This window comes from Crocuta crocuta, unplaced genomic scaffold (genome assembly GCF_008692635.1).
Source record: "Crocuta crocuta isolate KB4526 unplaced genomic scaffold, BGI_CrCroc_1.0 scaffold19, whole genome shotgun sequence".
Taxonomy (NCBI): domain Eukaryota; kingdom Metazoa; phylum Chordata; class Mammalia; order Carnivora; family Hyaenidae; genus Crocuta; species Crocuta crocuta.
Window position 1 is genome coordinate 3,465,967 of NW_027551565.1, and position 25,665 is coordinate 3,491,631.

At 36.0% G+C, this 25,665-nt stretch overlaps 1 protein-coding gene across 5 annotated transcripts in view; it reads left to right on the forward strand.

Moving 5' to 3' along the window:
* GMPS (guanine monophosphate synthase) overlaps positions 1-25,665 on the forward strand; it is an 85,709-nt gene that overhangs the window by 45,982 nt on the left and 14,062 nt on the right. For all 5 annotated transcript variants that reach the window (XM_077750087.1, XM_077750084.1, XM_077750086.1 and 2 more), the window contains 8 exons: positions 2,616-2,713; positions 7,095-7,198; positions 12,350-12,543; positions 12,785-12,950; positions 19,077-19,228; positions 19,711-19,884; positions 22,133-22,238; positions 24,196-24,311. In XM_077750087.1, coding sequence (XP_077606213.1) covers positions 2,616-2,713; positions 7,095-7,198; positions 12,350-12,543; positions 12,785-12,950; positions 19,077-19,228; positions 19,711-19,884; positions 22,133-22,238; positions 24,196-24,311 — 1,110 coding nt within the window. The remainder of the gene's footprint in view (positions 1-2,615; positions 2,714-7,094; positions 7,199-12,349; positions 12,544-12,784; positions 12,951-19,076; positions 19,229-19,710; positions 19,885-22,132; positions 22,239-24,195; positions 24,312-25,665) is intronic.

Consider the following 25,665-nt stretch of genomic DNA (forward strand, 5'->3'; position numbering starts at 1 on the left):
GTATTTGGGACATTGGGGTTATGAGGAATCCATACTGAAAATCCTTTCCTTAAGTCAAAATAGAATATTAAAACAAGAATTTAACAAGAAAGCCAATTGTTTTACGATAGGTAAAGTTATCTCTTCTTCTCACAAACACAAGCTTAACTGGTTGTCAACTCTTTGCATTTCAACCTTAAGTAGCATAATCAAGAACACCCTGCCCCCTCGCCCCCCCAACCCCGTGCCAAAAAACCCCCAAAAAAACAAACCACATGAAAGCTGCCTCAACAGGTAAGATAACTTCAAATTTTAGGGCATGCCTTTGGCTATGTTAAAGCATTTAATTTAGATTTTGTGGACTTTTAAGTTGTGTTAAGTTTCAACAACTTTAGTTTTCTTGATCATTCAGCTGTCTTTTAATTAAGAATAGCAAATTAAAGGAGGTAGAGGAGCACAAGTTTCACTGAGTATATAAAAGAAAGCATTTATTTTTCATTCAGCAAATTTTAATGACTACTTTGGGCCACATGATTTATTAGGCCTCTGGGACTGTGAGGAAATCTGAAGATATGAGGGAGAGAACATGGTCTCTTTTGGCAGTTACACTTGTTTGAATGACTGGAGTAGAGAATTGGGGGTGGGAGGTGGGGAAAAGAGGTGATATTAGATAGGGACCATGTAATGAAAGCTTTTATTAATATAAGTGACTTGGCCTTTATCCTGTAGACAGAGGGTCAGCAAACTATAGCCTGCCTCCAAATCTGGCCCATTGACTCTTTTTGTATGACCTGCAACCTAAGAATAGTTGTGTTTATTTTTTATTTTTCATTTTTATTTATTTTAGTGTAAGGCAGGGAGAGGGACAGAGATAGAGCCTCAAGAAGACTCCATGCTCAGCACAGAGCCCCAATGCCAAGGCTGATCTCATGATCCTGGGATCATGACCTGAGCTGAAATCAGGAGTCAGTTGTTCAATCAACTGAGTCACCCTAGCACTCCAGTTTTTACTGTTTTAAAGACTTGAAATAAATTTTCTAAACTGTGTTTATTTTAATGTTTATTTATTTGGGGAGGGGACAGGGAGAGAGGGGGAGAGAGAATTCCAAGCAGGCTCTGTACTTTCGGCACAGAGCCCTACTTGGGGCTCTGTCTCATGAACTGTGAAGTCATGACCTGAGCCGAAACCAAGAGTTGGATGCTTAACTGACTGAGCCACCCAGGTGCCCTGGCATAATTTTTTTTTTTTTAAAGAGAATTACACTTTGTGATGTGAAAATTAAATGAAATCAGATTTCAGTGTCTGTGAAGAAAGTTTTATTGGAACATAGCCGTATCCATTTCTTTAAATGTTGTCTGTGGATCTATAGCTTTTGTGCTACAATAATGGCAAGAATTGCCTAGTTGCTTCTGAGGCAGTAGGACCTGCAAAGACTAAAATACCTACTCTTTACAGGAAAAGTTTACCAACTCTGCTGTAGATGGTAGAGAGCCATTGAAGAAATTAATCATGGACAAACACAATCATAGCTGACAATGGTAGATCTCTAGAATATAGGCTGAAAGGTGGGCAAGACTAGAGGCAAGGAGACTGGTTAGACTGTAGCAGTGTTTCCTAAACTATATGGTAGTTAATGCGCTCCAGAAAGTGTTTAATATGTGGGTTTTTAGTTTGGGAAATACTGGACTAAATGGGTTAACAAATTTTTCCTTCTGGGCTTAACCCAAACCTTTATTTTAGGAAGTTTTATTTTAAATGTCTTCAGAGGAGAATGAAGAGGGCAGCATTTGTTGATGATTTTGAGGAATATTCCACTGTGCACTATAAGAACGAACATTTATTTAGCCCTCTGCCTGCTTTTGTGTTGGGAGCTGGGTCACCCTGTAACCTGCTTGGTTACATATATCTTATGACACCTGTTCTGGAACAGACAAACCCAGATGAGTTGTAGTGGTTACATCAGTCAGAAATAGTGCTTGTAAGAATCTGTGTGTTTATTTGATGTTGGGGAGGAGGTTGGGCAAACGTGAATGACAAATTAGAAGACTGACACAAGGAGGGGCAGAATGAAGAGACCATTTGAAATAAGAGTCTGTAGGTGTATGGGATTTGTACAAATGGATTTAATTGAAAGACCAGATATTCTTGCTTATGCTGTCTCCACACCATAGCCTTCTGCAGGCTTTCAGACTATTCCTTTGGGGCCAAAGATTCAACCACTTGGCGAAATTTATACCTGTCTAGTTTTAATACCACAGCTCTCCTATTGTCTGCTCTTTTTCTAAGCTCAGAGTACCTTATGAAATGCTTTTAAATTAAACTCAGATGTAAGTATTAAATCTCCATTTTTAACAGATGAATTAAAGTACAGTAAATGGAAAATCTGCATTTAATAGAAATTAACCTCAGATCAGATTTTTAATCTAGTTTTGTTTTATAACTATTCTTCTTAATAACTGTATAATTTCATATGATAATACCAAGTTATCTATATTTATCTAACTCTTTGATTTTTGGGGGCACAAACAAAGCAGATATCCTGAAAATAAATAAAAATTACTAAATTAGCATAAGAAAATGACTGGGTAATTTTCTTTTGATTTACATTAATGTCAATTTATTCTTTTTTGAACAGATGATGAATAAGGTATTTGGAGGTACTGTGCACAAAAAAAGTGTTAGAGAAGATGGAGTCTTCAGTATTAGTGTGGACAACACATGCTCGTTGTTCAGGTATTATAGCTATTTTTAGATGAATAAGAACGGTTAGTAGAGCACCTAATTTAAAGTTGGGATTGTTATTCTTCAGAATTAGAAAATCTGTAATTCTTGATCATAATGAGGCCATACTAGTGGCCATCAGTGTAATTGTCATATTGGTTTTCCATTTGAGTGTCAGGACAGCAGACGGTGGTGGTGAGGCTAATTAGGAACAAGGCAGGCACTTACGACCTAATTTAGAGACACCTGTGCATTTCTGGGTTTTCTTTTTTTACTTTTTGCAGTTTGATTTTAAACACTGGTGCCAAGTGTGGCAAATCGATGATGTTTTAAACTATCTTGTATCTACCAAATGTGTTTGTATAGCTCTTCCCTCATGTTTTTTGCTGGGTACTTAACAAACAGCCAAATTGTTGGACTCATTACTAACTATGTGTTATGTTTTCCTCCTCTCTTTCTCTGTGTTGAGCGTAACTGTACCTAGTGTACTATCTTTTAATATAGTGAATGTATTAACTGATTTTGTTGCTAGGTGATAATAGATAAGGTGCTAAAGCTCTAATCTATTATAAGATAGGTGAATGAGCTATTCATAACTTCCTATAATCCTTTATCTTCTGCTTGTGTTAAAAAAAATTATTGAGTTTTCATTCAGTTTTCTAAAAGACTAGAAACTTTCCTTTTTTGGGTTTTTTTTCATGTTTTGGGTAAAGCTCACTTTGGTAGACTATTAATAGTGTTACTTACTTGCTTCATTTTTTTAAAGTCATCTCTATACCCAATGTGGGTCTCAAACTCATGACTCCAAAATCAAGAGTTGCATGCTCCACAGACTGAGCCAGCCAGGGGCCCCTCTCACTTAACTTCATTTTGACTTAAATTTCATTTTTATTCTTATTTATCTATTTTCTTAAAGATTTTAGGTAATCTCTACACCCATCATGAGGCTCAAACTTAACAACCCTGAGATCCAGAGTTACATGCATGCTCTACTGACTGAGCCAGTCAGGCGCCCCTTAAATTTCATTTTTACTTTAAAATGCCATTTCCCCCTTACTGCATTAAATCTGTAAAGTGCAGGCTGATGTCAATTAACAGAGTTACCTTTTAAAAGATTTTTTTTTAATGCTTGTTTATTTTTGAGAGAGACTTTACTTATATCTTTACTATATCTTTACTGAGATATAATCTTTTTTTAAAATGTTTTATTTATTTTTGAGACAGAGACAGCAGGAGAGGGGGTGGGGCAGAGAGCGATGGAGACAGAATTGGAAGCAGGTTCCAGACTCAGAGCTGTCAGCGCAGAGCCAGATGTGGGGTTCAAACTTATGAACCTTGAGATCATGACCTGGGCTGGAGTCAGACCCAGGTGTCCCCCCTTTTTTTCTGGCATATCCATTAAGTCTATTTTTATTTATAATTGAGGTATAGTTGACACAATGTTACATTAGTTCCAAGTGTACAACATATATTTGTGTACAAGTCTATCCATGATGCAGTTACTTAATTACATTTCCGTCCGTCCTTCCTTCCTTCCTTCCTTCCTTCCTTCCTTTGTTCTTTCTTTTTTAATTTATTTTTGAGAGAGCATGAATGAGGGAGGGCAGAGAGGGAGGGAGACCCAGAATCCTAAGCAGGCTCCAGGCTCTGAGCTATGAACAGAGCCCCACTAGGGGCTCCAATTCAGGAGCCAGAAGATCATGACCTGAGCGGAAGTCAGTTGCTCAGGTACTGACTGAGCCACCCAGGTGCTCCTTATTATCATTTCTTTTATCTGCTAATTATTTTTAGTTATGGGTTTGTTTTGTTTATTAACATATAAGGTTCTTTTTTTTTTTTTTTTAATTTGAATTTGAGTTAGTTAACATATAGTGTAGTATTGATTTCAGGAGTAGAATCCAGTGATTCATCACTTACAGGTAACACCCAGTGCTTGTCACAAGTACTCTCCTTAATTCCCATCACCCATTTAGCCCTCCCCTCCAGTAACCCTCAGTTTGTTCTCTGTATTTAAGAGTCTCTTAGGGTTTGCTTCCCTCTATTTTTATCTTACTTTATTCTTACTTCCCCTATGTTCATCTGATTTGTTTTTTAAATTCCACATATGAGTGAAATCATACAGTATTTATTTTTCTCTGACTTATTTCGCTTAGCATAATACACTGTAGTTCCATCCATGTTGTTGCAAATGATAAGATTTCATTCTTTTTGATCATAATGTGTATAATGTTTTTAAAGGCTCCATTGATTTGTGCCTCAATTAATTCTTAATAGTGTTCTCCAAATTGGACAGATCAGAAACTTTAAAATCCAAGTTACGAACTTATTTTTATCTAAAATAGAGACATAATCCCAATTTATACATGAAACTGGCTGTGGCTGGCTCCTCTTTAATTTTGAGGAAGAGCAAAAATAAGTGTATCTGTTCAAAGATCCTCATTTTTCAAAATAAGATTAATAAAACAGTGAAGGTGGCTCAAAATAATTTTACGAACTGAAGCTATTCAATACCAAAATACATTTTAAATCCATTGCTTATCTACTTCATAATGGAGAGGTTGCTTACATTCATCTGTATCTCAAGTGACTAGTCTTGAGAACCATTTTAGGAATCATGATGCTGTATGATTCTGCAAGAAGTTTTAAATCTAAAGATCTGTTTAGTTTTTCTGTCTGCCTTCCTAGTTCTAAAATTCTGGAACTCACCTCCGTTAATAGTAAACAACAATGATGACAGCAGTTAGTAAACTCAAAACATTGTTTTGGCTTTAATATAGTTTATCTTTTTGCTTTATTTTTAATTTATTTTTTTTTTTACTTCTTAATATTCAATCCTCTTTCAGGTTTTCTCATAATATAAAAAAAAATGTCTTTTTATAGTTGTCTGAATCAGGGTCAGAGAAAGTGTACGTGTTGTGTTTGATAAATGTGACATCTTCATTAATCCGTGCCTTTAATTTGTTTGGCATGAGAAGTAGAGATCCACATTGCTACTGGATTGTCTTTGTTTCTAGGCCTTTTCAATGAATGAAGTTAGTCAAATGTATTCTTTTAGAAAAAGCAAAATCAGTGTACACTTTCATTTCCAATTAAAATGAAAGTTTATAGGGTTTTTATCTAACTCCTTTAATTTTAGATCTCCTTACTCTGAGGCTGAAAATCTCAATTACTAATTATATTAATTATTTAATATTTGTTTTAACCTATGATATGTATGTATACTCTGTATAGCTGATAACACTATCAGTATTAGTACTATTACTTTTTGATATAAAACTACTGAATATTTAGTGCTCTGAAATGCCTATTGTTCTTAAGATAAATCCTAATAGGTTAAATTTTGAAATTCCTAATTTGTAGCTTCTTGAAATTTATATCAAGTTATATTGATTATATCAATATCACCAAGTTTTCTCTTTATTCTTTTCAGTTTTTGAATTTTACAGATTGATGTGGTGCCTGGGTGGCTCAGTCGGTTGGCCGTCTGACTTCAGCTCAGGTCATGATCTCATGGTCTGTGGGTTCGAGCCCCGCATCGGGCTCTGTGCTGATAGCTCAGAGCCTGAGGCCTGCTTCAGATTCTGCTTCTCCCCCTCTGTCTTCTCTCCTGCTTGTGTTCTCTCTGTCTACCAAGAATAAATTAATATTAAAAAATTTTTAAAAAATTAATTTTACAAATTGATGGTTTTTTACATTTATTTTTTTGAGAGACAGGATGAGCAGGTGAGGGGCAGAGAGGGGGGGGACACAGAATCCAAAGCAGGTTCCAGGCTCTGAGCTGTCAGCATGGAGCCAAATGCGGGGCTCAAATCCATGAACCGTGATACTATGACCTGAGCTGAAGTCAGACACTTAACCGACTGTACCACCTCAGCGCCCCAAGAGAGTACCTTTTATGAGATTTAATGCTTTTGGCTTTTTTTTTTATAATGCATAGAATAAACTTAAATTCAGCACTGTTGCACAGTTACATACTTGTTTCTGAATTTTTTGATTTAAATGTATGGTGAGCTAGTATTTCTAAAAGAAAAAAAACAAACTTTAGTGATAAGATGAGTAAGTTCTGGGGATCTAATGTTCAGAGATGGTGACTACACTTAACACTGTATTGTATACTTGAAAGTTGCTAAGAGAGTAGATCTCAAATGTTTTCACCATAGATAAAAAAGAATGGTAACTATGTGAAGTGATATGTGTTAACTAACTTTATTATGGTAATTATGTCATAATACATGTATATATATATCAGATCATCAGGTTGTACATCTTTAACTTACACAATGTTATATGTCAATTACATTTCAATAAAGCTGGAAAATAAAGCATAAAATCCCATTGATCATAGCTTTAATTAAGATATCTGTGTGTTGTGTTTTATTTTTTGTATGTTTAGGGGCCTTCAGAAGGAAGAAATTGTTTTGCTTACCCATGGAGATAGTGTAGACAAAGTAGCTGATGGATTCAAGGTTGTGGCACGTTCTGGAAACATTGTGGCAGGTGAAAATTTTAACCTTTGCAGATCTCATTTTAAAAAACTTTATCTGAAAAGTCTAAGAATATGTTTCTGTATAAGGCACTTAAAAATTTTTTTAAGAGTTATTGTAAATGTCGTAAGATTGAATATTAATTTATGAAGAATTCAGTATTAGATTATTTAGAAGTCACTGGTTTGCTCTGAAATACTTAAAAAATTTTCATTTTTTTCTCTTTTATTTATTTTAAAATTTTAAAATTTACTTACTGTTTAATTTACATCCAAGTTAGTTAGCATATAGTGCAACAGTTATTTCAGGAGTAGATTCCTTAATGCGCCTTACCCATTTAGCTCATCTCCTGTCCCACAACCCCTCCAGTAACCCTGTTTTCTGTATATAAGAGTCTCTTATATTTTGTCCCCCTCCATGTTTTTATATTCCTTTTGCTTCCCTTCCCTTATGTTCATCTGTTTAGTATTTTAATGCCCTCATATGAGTGAAGTCCTATGACATTTGTGTTTCTCTGACTAATTTCGCGTAACATAATACCCTCTAGTTCCATCCATGTAGTTGCAAATGGCAAGATTTCATTCTTTTTGATTGCCAAGTAATAACTCCATTGTATATATAGACCACATCTTCTTTATCCATTCATCCATCAATGGACATTTGGGCTCTTTCCATACTTTGGTTATTGTTGATAGTGCTGCTATAAACAGTGGGGTGCCTGTGTCCTTTGAAACAGCACACCTGTATCCCTTGGGTAAATACCTAATAGGGCAATTATTGGGTTGTAGGGTAGTTCTATTTTTAATTTTTTGAGGTACCTCCATGCTGTTTTCCAGAGTGGCTGCACCAGTTTGCATTTCCACCAGGAGTGCGAAGGAGATCCTTTTTCTCTACATTCTCTCCAATATCTGTTGCTTGAGTTGTTAATGGTAGCCATTCTGACAGGTGTGAGGTGGTATCTCATTGTGGTTTTGATTTGTATTTCTCTGATGATGAGTGATGTCAAGCATTAAAAGTTCTCCAGATGCAAGACACTGCTTTTAGAGCTCAGGAAAAATTTGAGAATGGTCTGTTTTGTTTATTGTGCTTTTTTCATAATTGGGTTTTTAAATGCCTTCCTTAGGTATATATGGGCATGTATCTTGGACATTTGCAAAATACCAGTCTAAGCACTTAGGATATTTCTCTGAGGCAGGATTGGCAGACTGTGTCCTATAGCCTGTTTCTGTGGGTGTTCAGGAACTAAATGAGGTTTATGTTATTAAGGAGTTATAATAAAAGACAGGTACTGTGTCCCATGTATGTATGTGTCCATCAGGGCCTAAAATTTTTACTGTTTAGCCCTTTGTAGAAATTTGCCAATCCTTGCTTTAAATCCATTTTTATTCTTGACTTTTTTGAGGAAGAGTAATTGATTTTCTGGAAGTTTGTGATTCTTGACATGCTTACTCTATTAGTTGAATTATCAATAATCCTGGAAGTCAGTAGAAGAAAGTAGATTTATCAATAAAGTTATTTTTGTTTGAAATGCCACACCTACACAATAAGTTGAAAAAAAGATTTGTCATGGATAAACTGAATGGAGTAATCTGCCTGCAATTACTTAATAGACTAGTACATTAACAAAGGAATGATTGAGAATGGTTTTCATCTTGGAATGTTTTTATTTAATCTGAAAGATCAACAGTGGTAGATGGCTTATGTATTTTTATTCTTTCAGCAAATATTCGTATACCTACTTTGTGACAGTCACAGATCTAGGTGCCAAAGATAGAGTGATGAACAAACTGGAGAAAAGTCTCTGTTTAACATCCTAGTTAGAAGGAGGAATGGGACAGACATACACAAATACAGACTATGTCAAGTGTTAGTGTTTGAGTGCATTGAAAAAAAATACAGGGAGAAGAGGAGTGTTGCAGATATGTGTGATTAAGGTGTTACTATTTATATATAGGATATTCAGGGAAGGCATTCCTATAAAATGATATGGGGCATGAAGAGGGAAGAGGAAATAGCAGTACAAAGCTCCTGGAATGGGACCATGTTTGAGGAACAGCAGGGAGACTATGTGGTTGCAGCAGAATAAGCCTGGGGGAGAGTGGTAGAAGATGAGGTTAGGGAGGTTTTGGGGGCCAGAACACAGGTCCTTTGAGGCCACTATGAAATTGTTGGCTTTACTCGTAGTGAGGTAGAGTTTTGAACAAAGGATAAATTTAATTTCAGGATTACCTTGGCAGCAATGAAGAGAAAAGAGGAAAGAGTCAAATGTAGAAGTATGGAGATCAGTTAGGAATCTATTGCAGCAAGAGGAGAGAACAGTGTAACGTATAGTGTGATAGAGGTACAAGTGGTCATAAGTTACTGGTTTCTCATATAGATTTTGTACATATTTTGTTAGATTTATACCGAAGTATTTCATTTATTTGGGTGCTAATTCTATTTTCAGTTTCAAATTCCACATGTTCATTGCTGGTATATAGGAAAGCAGTGAACTTTTGTGTATTACCCTTAGATTCTGCAACCCTGCTATAATCACTTATTACTTCCTAGAGTTTTTCTGTTGATGTTTTTTTTTAGATTTTCTGTATAGATGATCATTTCATCTGAGAACAAAGACCGTTTTATTCTTTCTTAACCTGTATCCTTTTTATTTCCATAGTGTTTTTTACAGTGTTTTTTGTCATTGGTTTTCAGTTTTGGTTATTTCTGTTGAGATACCCTGTAGCTGAGAGCTTCTTTCCTCAGCTCTGTCCAGTCTACTAATGAGCCCATCAAAGGCATTTCTTTTTGATCCCTTCTTAGACTTTCCATTCCTTTGCTTCCATTGCCTGTTTTTTTTTTTTGTTTTTTTTTTGTTTTTTTTTTTTTAATGCTGTCTGCTTTATCCATTAGAGTCTTAGCGGCTTAATCATAGTTTTTTAAAAATGTTTATGTTTGGGAGAAAGAACGAGTGAGGGAGGAGCAGAGAGAGGGAGACAGAGCCAGATGTTGGGCTAGAACTCAAAAACTATGAGATCATAACCTGAGCTGAAGTCAGATGCTTAACCGACTGAGTTACCCAGGTATCCCAATCATAGTTGCTTTAAATCCCTTATCTGATCATGCCAGCATCTCTGCAATATCTTAGTCTGGTTCTGATGCTTGCTGTATCTCTTTAAACTGTGTTCTTTGCCTTTAGGATGCCTTGTAACTTTTTTTTTCTTTTTGATCGTCATGCATGATGTACTTGTTAAAAGGAATTGTTGTAAATGGACTTAGTATGAGATAGTAAGGTGTGGGGTAGGAAGAGCAGCTCTCAGTTTTTTAGTAAATCTGTGTCCCTGAGCTATGGAACATTTTTCTCCCTGTTAGATGGAATGTGATGACTAGAGTGGGCTAGATTAGGATATTTCCCTTCTCACAGGTCAGTGGGCTCTGATAGAAGGCTAGCAGGTTAAATAGATGAAATAGTTTCTCCTGAGAGTAGACTTAGTTAGGAAGAACTGAATGTCCTGGTATGTTTCAAAATGGTTCCTTTTCCCCTCTCCCTGATATTTACTGTGAGAACTTGGTTGATCTCCTGTAGGTAAAATTCACAAAGGTGTGGGGGGCCCGTGATGACTGGGTCTTCCTGGAATTTTTATCTCTCAGATTTTTACACTAAACCTCTAGCAATTCACTGATTATAGGTCAAGTTTCCCTACCTCAGCAGTGGTTCCTGTGGATATTTGCACTCATGGGTAAGTTATGAATTCTCTGTGCTCATCTGCAGTCTCTCCAAGGGCAGTGGTTAGCTTTCCGTTTATTGTTAGGACATAGCAATGTCCTTTAGGTTCTTACGTGCTGGACTGGATACTGGAAGTGAGACTGGATTCTGATAGGTTTTGAAAGGAGAGACAAAGGAATTGCTGTTGGATTGCATGTGAAGTGGGGAACAAAGGGTATAATTGGGCTTTAACTCCCAAGTTTTATGTATGGTCTGAGCATCCAGAAAGGCAAGTTTTTTGTTTACCTGATGGGTAAGAATGCAGTCATGTGGATTTGTGTATTAAATTCAAGATGCCTTATTAATCATAGAAATAAAGATATGAGTAAACAGTTGTATATATGTAAATCTAGACTATAGAGCAGAAAATTGGGCTGGAGGTATAAATTTGGTGGTGTACCATCATATGGGTAGAATTTAAAGCCATGAGTGATAGATCACTCCATGTATAGAGAAGAGATTTAAGTGCTGGGTACTGGGCAGCTTTCATGTGTAGAAACGGATAAGATGAGGAGGAACCAACAAAGATTGAGAAGGAGCAGTGAAATAAGTAATGAACCACGAGAGAATGGTGTCGTGGAATAGAACCCAAGCAAAGAAGGTGTGAGGTTCTGGGGAGCCTGGGTGGCTCAGGTGGTTAAGCGTCTGACTTCGGCTCGGGTCATGATCTCAGGGTTTGTGAGTTCAAGATCTGCATTGGGCTCTGTGCTGACAGCTCAGAGCCTGGAGGCTGCTTTGGATTCTGTCTCCCTCCCTCTCTTTCCCTCCCCTGCTCAGGCTCTGTCTCTGTCTCTCTCAAAACTGAATAAATTTAAAAAAATGTGTGGTTCCTTGGTGTAGTAGAACAAGTATGAGTTAGCTTGCTAGGCCTGATTTAACTACTTAACTAGGTGTACGTTTCTTGATATCTCAGAGCCGTAAACAGGAGTAATACTTGTCCATGGAAAACATTTAGCCTAACGCCTGTTGCTTAGTAGGTAATCAGTAATTTCAGAAACACATTAGCCAAATCAGTGAAGTTACATCTGTGGTTAATAGTATCTAAGAAAGGAGTAGTTAGAATATTCTCACAGGCCTAATACATGAATTTTTTTTAACACATAAAATTGGTAGCTGCACATTGCATCTGAGAGCCAAAATTGAGTTGTTATTGTATGAAGTAGACAAAATAATCTGGGTGAAGTTGAAGGTACTATGAAATAATCTCTAGGATTTTTCACTGTCACAAATAAAGACCTTTTAAGAATTATGGCAGTGTAGTTTTTGTTTTATGTGTTTTTTCCCCCTGTAGCTAAAAATGCAGTAATTTTGTATCAGTTTTCATATTTATAGAGGAAGATATTATGAAGAAAACTATGGGTACTTAGTTGAGTCTTCAACATGAAAAAAATTTAATTTGTGATTATTTTCTCTTTAAAGGTATAGCAAACGAGTCTAAAAAATTATATGGAGCACAGTTCCACCCTGAAGTTGGCCTTACAGAAAATGGGAAAGTAATACTGAAGAACTTCCTCTATGATATAGCTGGCTGCAGTGGGACCTTCACTGTGCAGAACAGAGAACTTGAGTGCATTCGAGAGATCAAAGAGAGAGTAGGCACATCAAAAGTTTTGGTAAGGAATTTACATCTGAAAGTCAACAAATTTATGTCGATAATAGAACTCAGAGCTGGCTTGTCACCACAGCCCTTAAATGTTGCCTGGATGATTGGGTGCTTTGTGAGTTGAGCTGGTTCAGAGTGCTTTTTCAATGACCATACATACATTGTGCTAAAAACTGTTTTTAAAGGTAATGATTTAAGGTGATAGTTTTTTTTCTACTCAATTTGATTTTTCTTTTAATCTCACCTTGTAGGTTTTACTCAGTGGTGGAGTTGACTCGACAGTTTGTACAGCTTTGCTGAATCGTGCTTTGAACCAAGATCAAGTCATTGCTGTGCACATTGATAATGGCTTTATGAGAAAACGAGAAAGCCAGTCTGTAGAAGAGGCCCTCAAAAAGCTTGGGATCCAGGTCAAAGGTATTGATGAACCCCAGAAGAGTTAATATATATGTAAGGACTTATTATCAAATCAAACTAGCCTTATGGTATGAGTGAGCTCATTGCCTTAACTAAGTACAGGTTTCCCCAGTAAGCTTATGAGGACATTTTTTACTTTTACATTATAATTACCTGTTTCAAGAGGGTTCCCAGTATAAATTTTAAAACTTGATTATTCCTAGTGTTATATACAAATAACTAAAATTCCAGCTACCGTTTTGTTCTCTTCTGTTCATATCTCTTTTTGAGTTATTTTTTCCCATCTATAATATTATTTATGGATGAAAATTTCCAAGTGTTTCTAAAAGTATGGATATACAGATTATTTTACAAACTGAAAGACTTATATAGAGGAGTGAAGAGTCTGTAGTGAACTTTTTTCCTAGTTTTATTGAGAAATAATTGATATACATCACTGTATAAAACTATAGCATGATGATTTTATATACATCTTGACAAGATTATCACAGTAGTTCCAGTTTATATCCATCTTCTCATATAGGGACATTAAAATAAAAGGGAAAAATTTTTATGATGTGAACTCCTAGGATTTACTTTTTTAACTACTCTGTGTATTAGTTAGCAGTATTAGCTATATTGGTCATGTTGTATAGTATAGCCTTACTCATCTTGTAACTGGAAGTTTGTATCTTTTAACCACCTTCGTCCAATTCCCCTTCTCCCCACTCTCCACCTCTGATAGTAAGTCTGATCTCTTTTTCTTTGGGTTTGGTTTTTTAGATTCTACATATAAGTGAGATCATACTGTATTTGTCTTTCTCTATCTGACTTATTTCTCTTAATGTTAATACCTTTAGGGTCCACGCATGTTGTCACATATGGTAGGATTTTTTTATGGAAGAATAATTTCCATTGTGTGTGTGTGTGTATATATATATATACACCACATTTTTATTATTCACTCATTGATGGACACTTTGGTTGTCTTCATATCTTAGCTATTGGAATTAATGCTGCTGTGAACATGGGAATTCAGATAACCTTTTGAGTGCTTACATTTCCTTTGGATATATTCCCAGAAATGGAATTCCTGGATCACATGACAGTTTTATTTTTAATTTTTTGAGGATCCTCCAAACTCTTTTCTATCGCGCTATACCAATTTACAATTCTACCAGCATTACACAAGGATTCCCTTTTCTCCACACCCTCACATTTGCTATCTCTTATCTTTTTGATGATGGCCGTTCTGACAGGAATGAGGTGATACCTCATTGTCGTTTTAATTAGCATTAATCTAATAGCTGGTGACACTGAGCTTCTTTCTATGTACCTGTTGGCCTTTTGTATATCTTTTTTGGAGAAATGTCCATTCAGATCCTCTGTCCATTTTTTGATTGAACTTCTTGTGTTTTTGCTGTTGAGTTGTAGAAGTTCTTTATATATTTTGGCTATTAACCCCTTATCACTTAAATGGTTTGCAAACATTTTTTCCCATTCTGTAGATTGTCTTTTTTTTTTTTTTTTTAATAATGTTTATTTATTTATTTTGAGAGAGTGAGTGAGCATGAGCCACGGAGAGGTAGAGAGAAAGTGGGGAAGACAGAGAATCCCAAACAGCATAAATCTCTGCTCCGCATGGAACCAGGCTGTGGGGCACGATCTCACAACGGTGAGATAATTACCTGAGCCAAGTTGAGTTGGATGGTTAACTGACTGAGCCACCCAGACACCCCTGTTAGTTGTGCTTTTACTTTATTGATGGATTTCTTTTGCTGTGCAGAAGCTCTTAGTTGGATGTTGCCCCACCTGTTCGTTTTTTATCTGTTGCTTGTGCTTTAAGGGTCCTGTCCAAAAATTCATTAACAAGACCCAGGAAAAGAACTTTATTTCTGTGTTTTTTTCTAGGGCTTTCATGATTTCAGGTCTTATATTGAGGTTTTTAATCTATGTTGAGTTAACTTTTCTGAGTAGTGAAAGGTAGGGGTCCAGTTTCTTTTTTTTACATTTATATATTCCATCACCATTTAGTCTATCACCATTTATTGAACAGACTGTCTTTGTTGAGTGTTGTTGGCTCCCTTATCAAATATTAGTTGACTCTCTATGCTTGGGTTTATTTCTGGACTCTTGATTCTGTTACATTTGTCTGTTTATGCCAATACCATACTGTTTGGATGATTATAGTTTTATAGTATAGCTAGAAATCAGGAAGTGTGATACTTCCTCCTTTGCTCTTCTTTCTCAGGATTTCTTTAGCTATTTGGGGTCTTTTGTGGTTACACATATATTTTAGGAGTGTTTATTCTAGTTCTGTTTAAAAAAATCCTATTGAATTCTTGGTAAGGGTTGCAGTGAAGCCATAGATGGCTTTTGGTAGTATTGACATTTTAACAGTATTTTTCTAACCCATTTATCCATTATTTTTCCATTTCTTTGTGTCTCCTTTGATTTCTTATTATCAGTATCTTGTAGATTTCATAGTAGAGATTTTTTGCTTTCTTAAATTTACTTCTAAGAATTATTGTTTTTGACACTGTTGTAAGTGTGATTGATTTCTGTATGGTTTCTTTTTTTTTTTTTGGAAAATTTGTTAATGTGTAGAAACTACCGATTTTTGTATGTTAGTTTTGTTGTATCTCGCAACTTTACTGAGTTCAGTGATCCTTTGTAATAGTTTTTTGGTTGAATCTTTAGGGTTTTCTCAGTATAAAGTCCTGTCATCTGCAAATCCTGACAGCTTGTTTTTCCCCTTTCCAATTCTGATACCTTTTATTTTCTTTTCTTGACTGACTTTTCTAGCTAGGACTTGTAGTACTTACATTGAATAGGATTGGTGAGGGTGGGCACTCTTGTCTTGTTCCTGGTATTAGAGGGAAAGCTTAACTTAACACCATTGAGTATGATATAACTGTGGGCTTGTTGTATGTGGCCTTTGTTATGGTGAGATATGTTAACTCCTGTGCCTAATTTGTTAAGAGTATAGTCACTTTTAATTTTTTTTTATTTTTAAAATTTACATCTAAGTTAGCATACTGCTATAATGGTTTCCAGATTGAACAGATTCCAGTGATTCATCCCCTATGTGTAACACCCAGTGCTCATCCCAACAAGTGTCCTCCTTAATGCTCCTTGCCCATTTAGCCCATCCCCCCACCACCCCTCCAGTAACCCCCAGTTTGTTCTCTGTATTTAAGAGTCTCTTATGTTTTGTCCCCCTCCCTGTTTTTATATTATTTTTGCTTTCCTTCCCTTATATTAATCTGTTTTGTATCTTAAAGTCCTCACGTGAGTGAAGTCATATGATATTTGTCTTTCTCTGACTAATTTCATTTAGGGTAATACCTTCTGGTTCCATCCACGTAGTTGCAAATGGCAAGATTTCATTCTTTTTGATTGGCGAGTAATACTCAGTTGTGTATATATATACCACATCATCTTTATCCATTTATCCATCAATGAGCATTTGAGCTCTTTCCACACTTTGGCTATTGTTGATAGTGCTGCTGTAAACACTGGGCTGCATATGCCCCTTCAAAACAGTATACCTATATCCTTTGGGTAAATACCTAGTAGTGCAGTTGCTGGGTCTTAGGGTAGTTCTGTTTTTAACTTTTTGAGGAACCTAGTCACTTTTTTAAGTCCACTAGTAAACTTCTAAATAAAATTTTTTTTAATGCTTATTTGTTTTGAGAGAGAGGGAGAGCACGAGTGAGCATGAGTTGGGGAGGGGCAGAGAGAGGGGAAGACAATCTGAAGCAGGCTCCAGGCTCTGAGCTGTCAGCACAGAGCTGACGCGGGGCTGGAGATCATCCAATTGTGACCCGAAGTCCAATGTTTAACTGACTGAGACACCCTAAACTTTTTAAGTTTTGACTGCATTTACATTTGTGGCTATCTTTAATACTTAAAAAATTTTTTTTAATGTTTATTTTTGAGAGAGAGAAAGATAGAGCGAGCGAGAGCACAAGTGAACATGAGCAGGGGAAGGGCAGAGAAAGAAGGAGACACAGAATCTGAAGCAGGTTCCAGGCTCTGAGCTGTCAGCACAGAGCCCTATGCGGGCCTCAAACCTATGAACCGTTGAGATCATGACGTGAGCTGAAGTCAGAGGCTTCACCAGCTGAGCCACCCAGGAGTCCCTGTCTTTAATACTTTTTAAAAACAGGGTGTAATCAATAGTTACATTGGAATCAAGTCCATACTTCAATGATACAAACCATGCATATTATTGAATTAGTTGGAATTGATGCTAGAAGGTTGAATGTAAAACGAAAACTTGTAGTTAAACGTGAAGTGTAGATGAGTCTATTTCTCTTTTTTTTTTTTAAATATTTTTATTTATTTCTAGGAGAGAGAGAGAGAGCGTGAGCAGGGGAGGGTCAGAGAGAGAGGGAGACACAGACTCTGAAACAGGCTCCAGGCTCTGAGCTGGCAGTCAGCTCAGAGCCCGACGCGGGGCTCGAACCCACGAACCGCGAGATCATGACCTAAGCGAAAGTTGGACGCTTAACCGACTAAGCCACCCAGGGGCCCCTATTTCTTTCTCTTTTGAAACTTCACTAAAATAACATTATAGGCATAAAACAAATATAATGCCACAGGGCAAGGAATAGTGGAGGTGATAGCAGTCTCCTGGTGTAACAAAATTTGGAAGGTGGAAAGCAGATGGATAATGTGGATTTTCTCTGATAAGCTACTGGTCCTTAACCAGGATCCCTCACTAGCCAAGCTTTTTCCAAAACGCTGGAATGGATCCTAGTAGTGTCTTCACATAGTCCTATATTGTTGTGAAAGATGCAAGTAAGATCTTTTAATAATTTGTTATTAATTAAATTCATTTTGTCTTTCCACCCTAACTGGAGCCTTTTTGGTGGTGTTGAAGTGACTGCAGGAATTTTGGAATTAGGCTAAGAAAAAGTTCAGTTGGACACATTTAGTTTGGGTTTAGTGGCATAAATGTGATTTGTAATAATTTTTGTGTGTGGTTAAGTTTGTGTTAGCCATCCTAATATTGTGATTTTAAAAAATACCTTAGTGTTACTGATTTTCTTTAAAAAAATTTTTTTTTAATGTTTACTTGTTTTTGAGAGAAAGAGTGTGAGCAGGGAAGGGTCATTAGAGAGAGAGGGAAACACAGAATCAGAAGCAGGCTCCAGGCTCTGAGCTGTTAGCACAGCACAGGGGAGGAAGCTAATAAAGGTGAGAGTTGTGGGGAGGCTCAGGATTTGACTTCCCTGTGTGGTGTAGTTTTCTGGGTGATCCTAAAACAGATTGGTTGAAAATCTGAGAAGGAGATCCTTTTCCTTTACATAGGAATAAACTGCTGCTATTTTTCTGCGTCAGAAGACTGGATTTATTCTTTAGAGAGGCTAAATAAAAGACACTTTAGATTTGGGCATATCAATTCCAGGCATAGTTGAGGGTAGAAGTAAGATTCTACATAACAAACAGTAAGGTTAAGCAAAAATCTGTATACTGAATGGCTACTCTCTCTCCTTGCCACTTTCTATGTTCTGTTATCAGAATGCTGATAGGAGATTGGGGGTGTCTTTTTGGGGTAATTGACCAGTTTAAGAGACAGAGCTGCAAATTCATGGCTGTGTCCCAGTGAAATAGCCAGTTGTATTTCAGTGAAGCTCACCAATTGTTCAGCCTTCCAAATGAGATCTTAGTTAATTTTTAAGTAGCTTGCTCTTTAAAAATAGAAGGACAACCAGAGATTGTTACATATATGTTGATAAACATCAGTATTTCAAGAGACTAGTTAATTCAGTGTGCAGTCCTGAGGACTTTGATCCCCGTATGTGAACCATTGCTTTCAATTCCCTTGGGGCTGTGCTTTTTCCTTTAGCATTTCCATGTTGCTCTGATGGGGCATTGAATACAGAGAAACCAGCCAGCATAATTTATAAAGTCATCACCTTAGATTTTTAAATGGCACAAGATTCTCAAAAGAACAAAATTTAATGAGTGCCTGTGTCTAGACACTGTTAATCATGGTTTGTTGGTAGTTTTGTAATATGGAGGCAGGGTGTAAGGGTGATCAAAAGATCCACCTAGGTTTTCTTTCTGTAGTTTGACCTGTTATTTATGTTTTTTAAAATGTTCTATTTTAATACGTGCTTCTCCCTTCTCCTTCAGTGATAAATGCTGCTCATTCTTTCTACAATGGAACAACAACTCTACCAATATCAGATGAAGATAGAACTCCACGAAAAAGAATTAGCAAAACGTTAAATATGACTACAAGTCCTGAAGAGAAAAGAAAGATTATTGGAGATACTTTTGTTAAGGTAGTTTTTTTAATATCCACATTGTATACTAATTTTGGTGTGAATTTTCGTATTTGTTTTTCCTTGTTATTACATCAAATAATCAAGTTTACTACCTAATTTTATTTATTTTTTAGGTTAAGAATTTTAGTGCGTGTTGCTGTTCTACTGACTGGTAGAAATTATTTTATGTCTTAAGAAACATGTATACTTATGTTGCCAGGCTATTATTTTAACTATTTACGAATAGATATTTTCAGCTGATACTGGACTTTTGTTCTTTGGATATTTCAGTGGCTACTTTTTAGGCTTTTGAATGCCTGATGTTTTGAATCTTTCTAAAGCAGATGTTCTTAATTTACTTTTGAGAGTTGGTATGGATTTTATTTCTTGGTCAGGATTGCAAAAGGACTCTGAGGAATTTTGCTGAAAGGATAAAAAAGACTGCTACCTTTTTAAAAGATTTGTCTCTTAAAAGGCTGTTTTTCTCTTCTTCGTTATAGATTGCCAATGAAGTGATTGGAGAAATGAACCTGAAACCAGAGGAGGTTTTCCTTGCCCAAGGTACTTTACGGCCTGATTTAATTGAAAGTGCTTCCCTTGTTGCAAGTGGTAAAGCTGAACTCATCAAAACTCATCACAATGACACAGAGCTTATCAGAAAGTTGAGAGAAGAGGTAAGAGCTTCTGAGAACTTTACCATAAAGCCTTTCTCCCTCACCCCTCCCCGAATCATTTTTAATTGTACAGCTCAGTAATATTAAGTATATTTGCATTGTTGTGAGACAGCTCCATAATGTTTTCATCTTGTAAAACTGAAACTTTATATACCCACTGAACAACAGCTACCCTCTTCTTCCTCTTCCCAACACCTGGTAATCAACCATTCTACTTCCCGTCTCCATAAATCTGACTGCTTTAGATACTCCATGTAAGTGAAATCATATAGTATTTGTCTTTTTGTAGCTGGCTTATTTCATTTAGCTTGCGTCCTCAGGGTTCATCTGTGTTGTAGCACGTGACAGGATTTCTTTCCTTTTTAAGGCTAAATAACATTTTATTGTATGTGTACACATTTTGTTCATTTAACACATTTTGTTCATTTAGCTGTCAATGGACATTTGGGTTGCTTCCACTTTTTGGCTATTGGGAATTGTGCTGCTATGCACATGAGTTGGCAAATATCTCTTGGAGACCCTGCTTTCAGTAGTTTTGGCTATATACAAGAAGTGCTGGATCATAGTAGCTCTATTTTTCTAAAGATGTTATTTTTAAGTGATATCTAACCCCATCATGGGGCTTGAACTTCTAACCCTAAAATCAAGAGTTGCGTGCTCTGCTAAGTGAGCCAGCTAAGTGCTCCATTGTTCTTTTTTTTAATTTTTAAAAGGAACTTCGTAATAGTTCCATGACAGTTACACCATATTATAATCCACCACCAGTGCATAAGTGTTTCTATTTACCCATACAGTTGTCAACAATTGTTATTCTCCCTGCTTTTTATTTTGATAATTCATACCATTAAGATGGCTATTATCTGTCTTTATTTTAGTCATTTTAGTGGATGAGAAGTGGTATCTCATTGTGATTTTGATTTGTATTTTCTTAATAACTAATGATGTTAAGCATCTTTTTATGTGCTTACTAGATATTTGTATGTCTTCTTAGGAGAAATATCCAGAACTTTTGCACATTTTTTAAAAAGTTTGTTTATTTATTTATTTTTTTAAAGTTTATATATTCATTTTGAGAGAAAGTGACCAGGGAAGGGACAGAGAGAATCCCAAGCTGACAGCACAGAGTCCAGTGTGGGGCTTGAACTCATGAACCATGAGATTATGACCTGAGCTGAAATTGAGAATCGGGCATTTAACTGATGGAGCAGTGCAGGTGCCCCAAAAGTTTATTTTTGAGAGAGAGAGAGCGTGCGCATGCACATGAATGTGAATAATGGAAGGACAGAGAAAGAATCACAAGCAGGGCTCAGTCGCACAAACTGTGAGATCATGATCTGAGCTTAAATTACTGAGCCATCCAGGTTCCCCCAGATCTTCTGCACACTTTTAATTGGTTTGTCTTTTTATTACTGAATTGTAAGTGTTCTTTATGCACTCTAATTGTAGATCCTTTGTCAGGTATGATTAGGTTGTCTTTTCACTTACTTGATAGTATCATTTGGAGAACTGTAATTTTGAGACACTAGTAATGTATTTTTGTTTTTTATTAAAAAAATTTTTTTTAATGTTTGTTTATTCTTAGGTGATAGAGACAGAGCATGAGCAGAGGAGGGGCAGAGAGAGAAGGAGATACAGAATCTGAAACAGGCTCCAGGCTCCGAGCTGTCAGCAGCACAGAGCCTGACACAGGGCTTAGACTCACAAACCGTGAAATCGTGATCTGAGCTGAAGTCAGATGCTCAACTGACTGAGCCACCCAGGCGCCCGTTAAATTTTTTTTTTAATGTTTATTTTTGAGAGTGAGAGACAGCGTGAGAGGGTGAGGGGCAGAGAGAGAGGGAGACACAAAATCTGAAGCAGGCTCCAGGCCCTGAATTGTCAGCACAGAGCCCGACGCACGGGCTCATGAACTGTGGGATCATGACCTGAGCCGAAGTCGGATGCTTAACCTACTGAGCCACTCAGGCGCCCCAGCTTGGTAATGAGAACTAGATCAGAGATGGTGGGTAGGACTGCTCTGATTTATTTATATTTGAAAGTTTTATGTTTAAAATGTGTTTTAAAGATCAGTAGAATATTCATCTATTTTCTTATAAGCATATGGGAGGAGACCCTTTAAAATATGAAATTTTAGACGATATTTTAATCTAATGTAAAAGACAACAGGAAAGGCCAATAATTTGTCACTCCTTATTTTCCATGTCATTTTGGTTACTAATTTGTATTAATTGGCTTTCTGCTTCTGTAGGGAAAAGTAATAGAACCTCTGAAAGACTTTCATAAAGATGAAGTAAGAATTTTAGGCAGAGAACTTGGACTTCCAGAAGAGTTAGTTTCCAGGCATCCATTTCCAGGTAAAAAAAACAACAAAAAAAAGACACTTGAATTTCTCAATTTGCCATTAGACCTTCATGTTGAAGAAAAATCAATTCAGACAATTTTGAAATAATTTATCATCTCAGGGAATATGTAACTTTAGAGAAAGGAAAGGGTGTGTAGGGAATAAAATTCTTCTTAGTATCTATTGTATATACTTCATGTTCTTACATAATCATTTTCCATTGTATTTATATATATTGCACCAGCCCAATGAGTCTGGCCTATGATGTTGCCATCAGATGAGAAATATAAGGCATAGAGATATTTTAATAACATTGCCACACAAGAGCTGCAATTTATATGTTCTTTCTACTGTACCATGATGTATTAAACTCATCATTTAAAGGTTAAAATGTGGTTCTCTTAAATCCTAATTCTATGGCTGAATGGATGAATTACTTCTTTGCATAGTGCTGTATGTAACTAATCTGTGACCAAATAAAAAGTACATTGTTTAAATAGCCATTTGCTGCTGTCACATAGAAAAATAACTAGTTAGAGGTGGTATTTGTTTAAATTTAGGACAGAGAGTCTTAAACTGTTTTTGTTATAAGTTCTTGACCTTGGGTAAGTCTTGTACCTCAGTTTCTGGCTCTTTATAATAGTTATTAGGTGATGAGTTACAAGATAGTCAAATTAAAAAAGACAGTAAAGGTTAACATTTCTTAAATACTAGTGAGTGCTAGGCATTCTGCTAAATAATTTACATATACTGTCTCATTTGATCCTCACAATAAAAAGCACCATTATTCTTTTTCATAAAGGAGGAAATTTTAGGGGCAGAGCCCAGTTTGCCCAAAGTTAATACAGATTAGGTGTGGAGCCAGGATTCTAGCCCCGATGGCCTCACCTCAGAGCTTGTACTTTTGAATACCACAGTGGTCCCATAAACTGTGTGACAAAGGTATAACTCCTGTGGTAATTCATGTTGTTTGTGTCAATAAACTTCAAATCTAGGAATTCCAGATGCTCAGCTCCTAACCTTTGTGTTGGCAAAGGATTATGTATGAATGTAATGGAGGGAGGCCAAGTGGTCCTGTGTCCTTGGTTATCATTTCATTAGATTCACTTGACTTTTTTATTTTTAAGTTTATTTTTTTTGAGAGAGAGAGCATACAAGTGGCGAGAGAGAGAGAGAGAGAATCCCAAACAGGCTCCTCGCTGATAGTACAGAGCCTGACCCAAGGGCTTGAACCCATGAACTGTGAGATCATGACCTGAACTGAGATGAAGAGTTGGATGCTTAACTGACTGAGCTACCCAGGCACCCCATAGATTCACTTGACTTTTAAAAATCTATTTTATATATTGGAATTTTTTTATTATGTAAGATTTCTTTAGTAAAAAATACTGTGCTGCTATAAAAAAAAATGCATACTTTGTTTTTATCCTTTTAAGTATTTGATGAAATAGAAACACCAGTTCACATTTTTGTAATTAAACACTCTGTTGTACTTTTTTTTTTTAAACAACATACTCTTCTTCCTAAAAGTAGATTGGTAGTTGAACCTGGGTGATGAGTAATAAGGTGGTTCATTACACACTACTCTTTATTTTTGTATGTTTAAAAAATTTCTAATAAGTTTATAAAAAAAGATTGGCACATACACTGTGAATTAAAAATTTTCATTGGAGATTATTATGACAATAGTGGACTATCAAAAATAGATAAAAATCCTTGATGTAAAGAGAACTGAAGCGTTCTAAAAAATGATGAGTTGGATGGGAACTTCATAGTCACATTTGAAATTAAACACTTTAAAAAAACTAAACTGTGGTTATATGTCAGTCATAATTCAGTAAATTTCGAAAAAACAATGGCCAATGGATTTTAATATTTGGAAGGATTTTATATTAGAACTGATATTTTTATATTAAATATTTATATAAAATAAAATTTATATTAAAAGCCACTGTTACTATTGTCTTTAGGTCCTGGCTTGGCAATCAGAGTAATATGTGCTGAAGAACCTTATATTTGTAAGGATTTTCCTGAAACCAACAATATTTTGAAAATAGTAGCTGATTTTTCTGCAAGTGTTAAGAAGGTAATAATTTGCATTGAGTTTCTATATTATAGGAGTTTTAAATAGACACAGCTAATCAGTATAAGGAATTGGATGGATTCTCACAGTACTGTGGTAATTACAGTGAATTTGTTAGTTTCATTTTTTGAAAATTCAGAGTAATTTAAAATGTTAAGTGACTCTAAAGAAAATATTCTACAGAGACTCTCAAATGCAGACTTCTCTGTTCAGCCATACAACAGATTAGATAGCTTGAATCGCTATACCTGCTAGATATAAGAGGGTGTTTAAAAATGTTTTATACATAGTACAAGAAAATACGGAAAGACATTTTAACTCCAAACTGAGACTAAGTCTCCCAGTCCTTCCATAGATTTGGTGCCTCAAATCATAATCTGTGTGGTCTGAAAAACTGCAGGCAAGAATTCCAATTTAAAGTGAAGCTTGATTGCTCGTGCTTCCAGGTGTCAGGCTTAGCATAAATTCTCTTTTCAGTGTCTTCAACTGGACCTTAAAAGATTGATGCATATATAGTTCCAACAAATATATATGAACTTAAAATTTTTAAAAATTGCAAAGTATATATCAAAGTAAGGCAACATAAATGAAAACTAGTGGAAATAACTGCCAGAACAAGACTCTCAAACACTGTTTGGATACTGGTGTTTGTAGATAGTGTAAAATATGTAGAATTGAAAGAAGCACAGAATAATAAGAATAAGGTATATGATAAATGACTGGGCAGCTTTGAAAAAAAATTAATTTCTAGGAATGAAAATAACTGAAATTAAAAACACCTAAAGAAAGAAGTCATGAACTTAAAGACCGATGTTAAGAAATTGTCCAGAAATTAGAACAGAGTATCAAAGAGAAAATATGGATAGAAGAGGTTAAAATAGAATGAGAAGGTCAACTTGAACATATGTCCAAGGAGGAGATAATAGATGAAAGTATTTGAATTCCTCCACACTGGTGGAAGACCCCATGCCTCAGATTGAGGAAATGTAACACATCTCAATTAGAATAATGGGAAGAAAACTTGATACCTCATAGACATATCTAGCAAAACAGCAGTCTGCCAAAGACAGAGCAGCTATAGAGAAAAGATGGATTACCCTCAAAAGGAAAGGCTTACACTGAAAGTAATGGTAACAGCAAGAAGATTTCAAAGTGCCAAGAGAAAATAATCCTGAGTAGTGAACAGATGAGCTGTCTTCTTCTTCTTCTTCTTCTTCTTTTTTTTTTTTTTAATGTTTTATTTATTTCTAGGAGAGAGAGCATGAGCAGGGGAGGGTCAGAGAGAGGGAGACACAGAATCCGAAGCAGGCTCCAGGCTCTGAGCTGGCAGTCAGCACAGAGCCCGATGCGGGGCTCG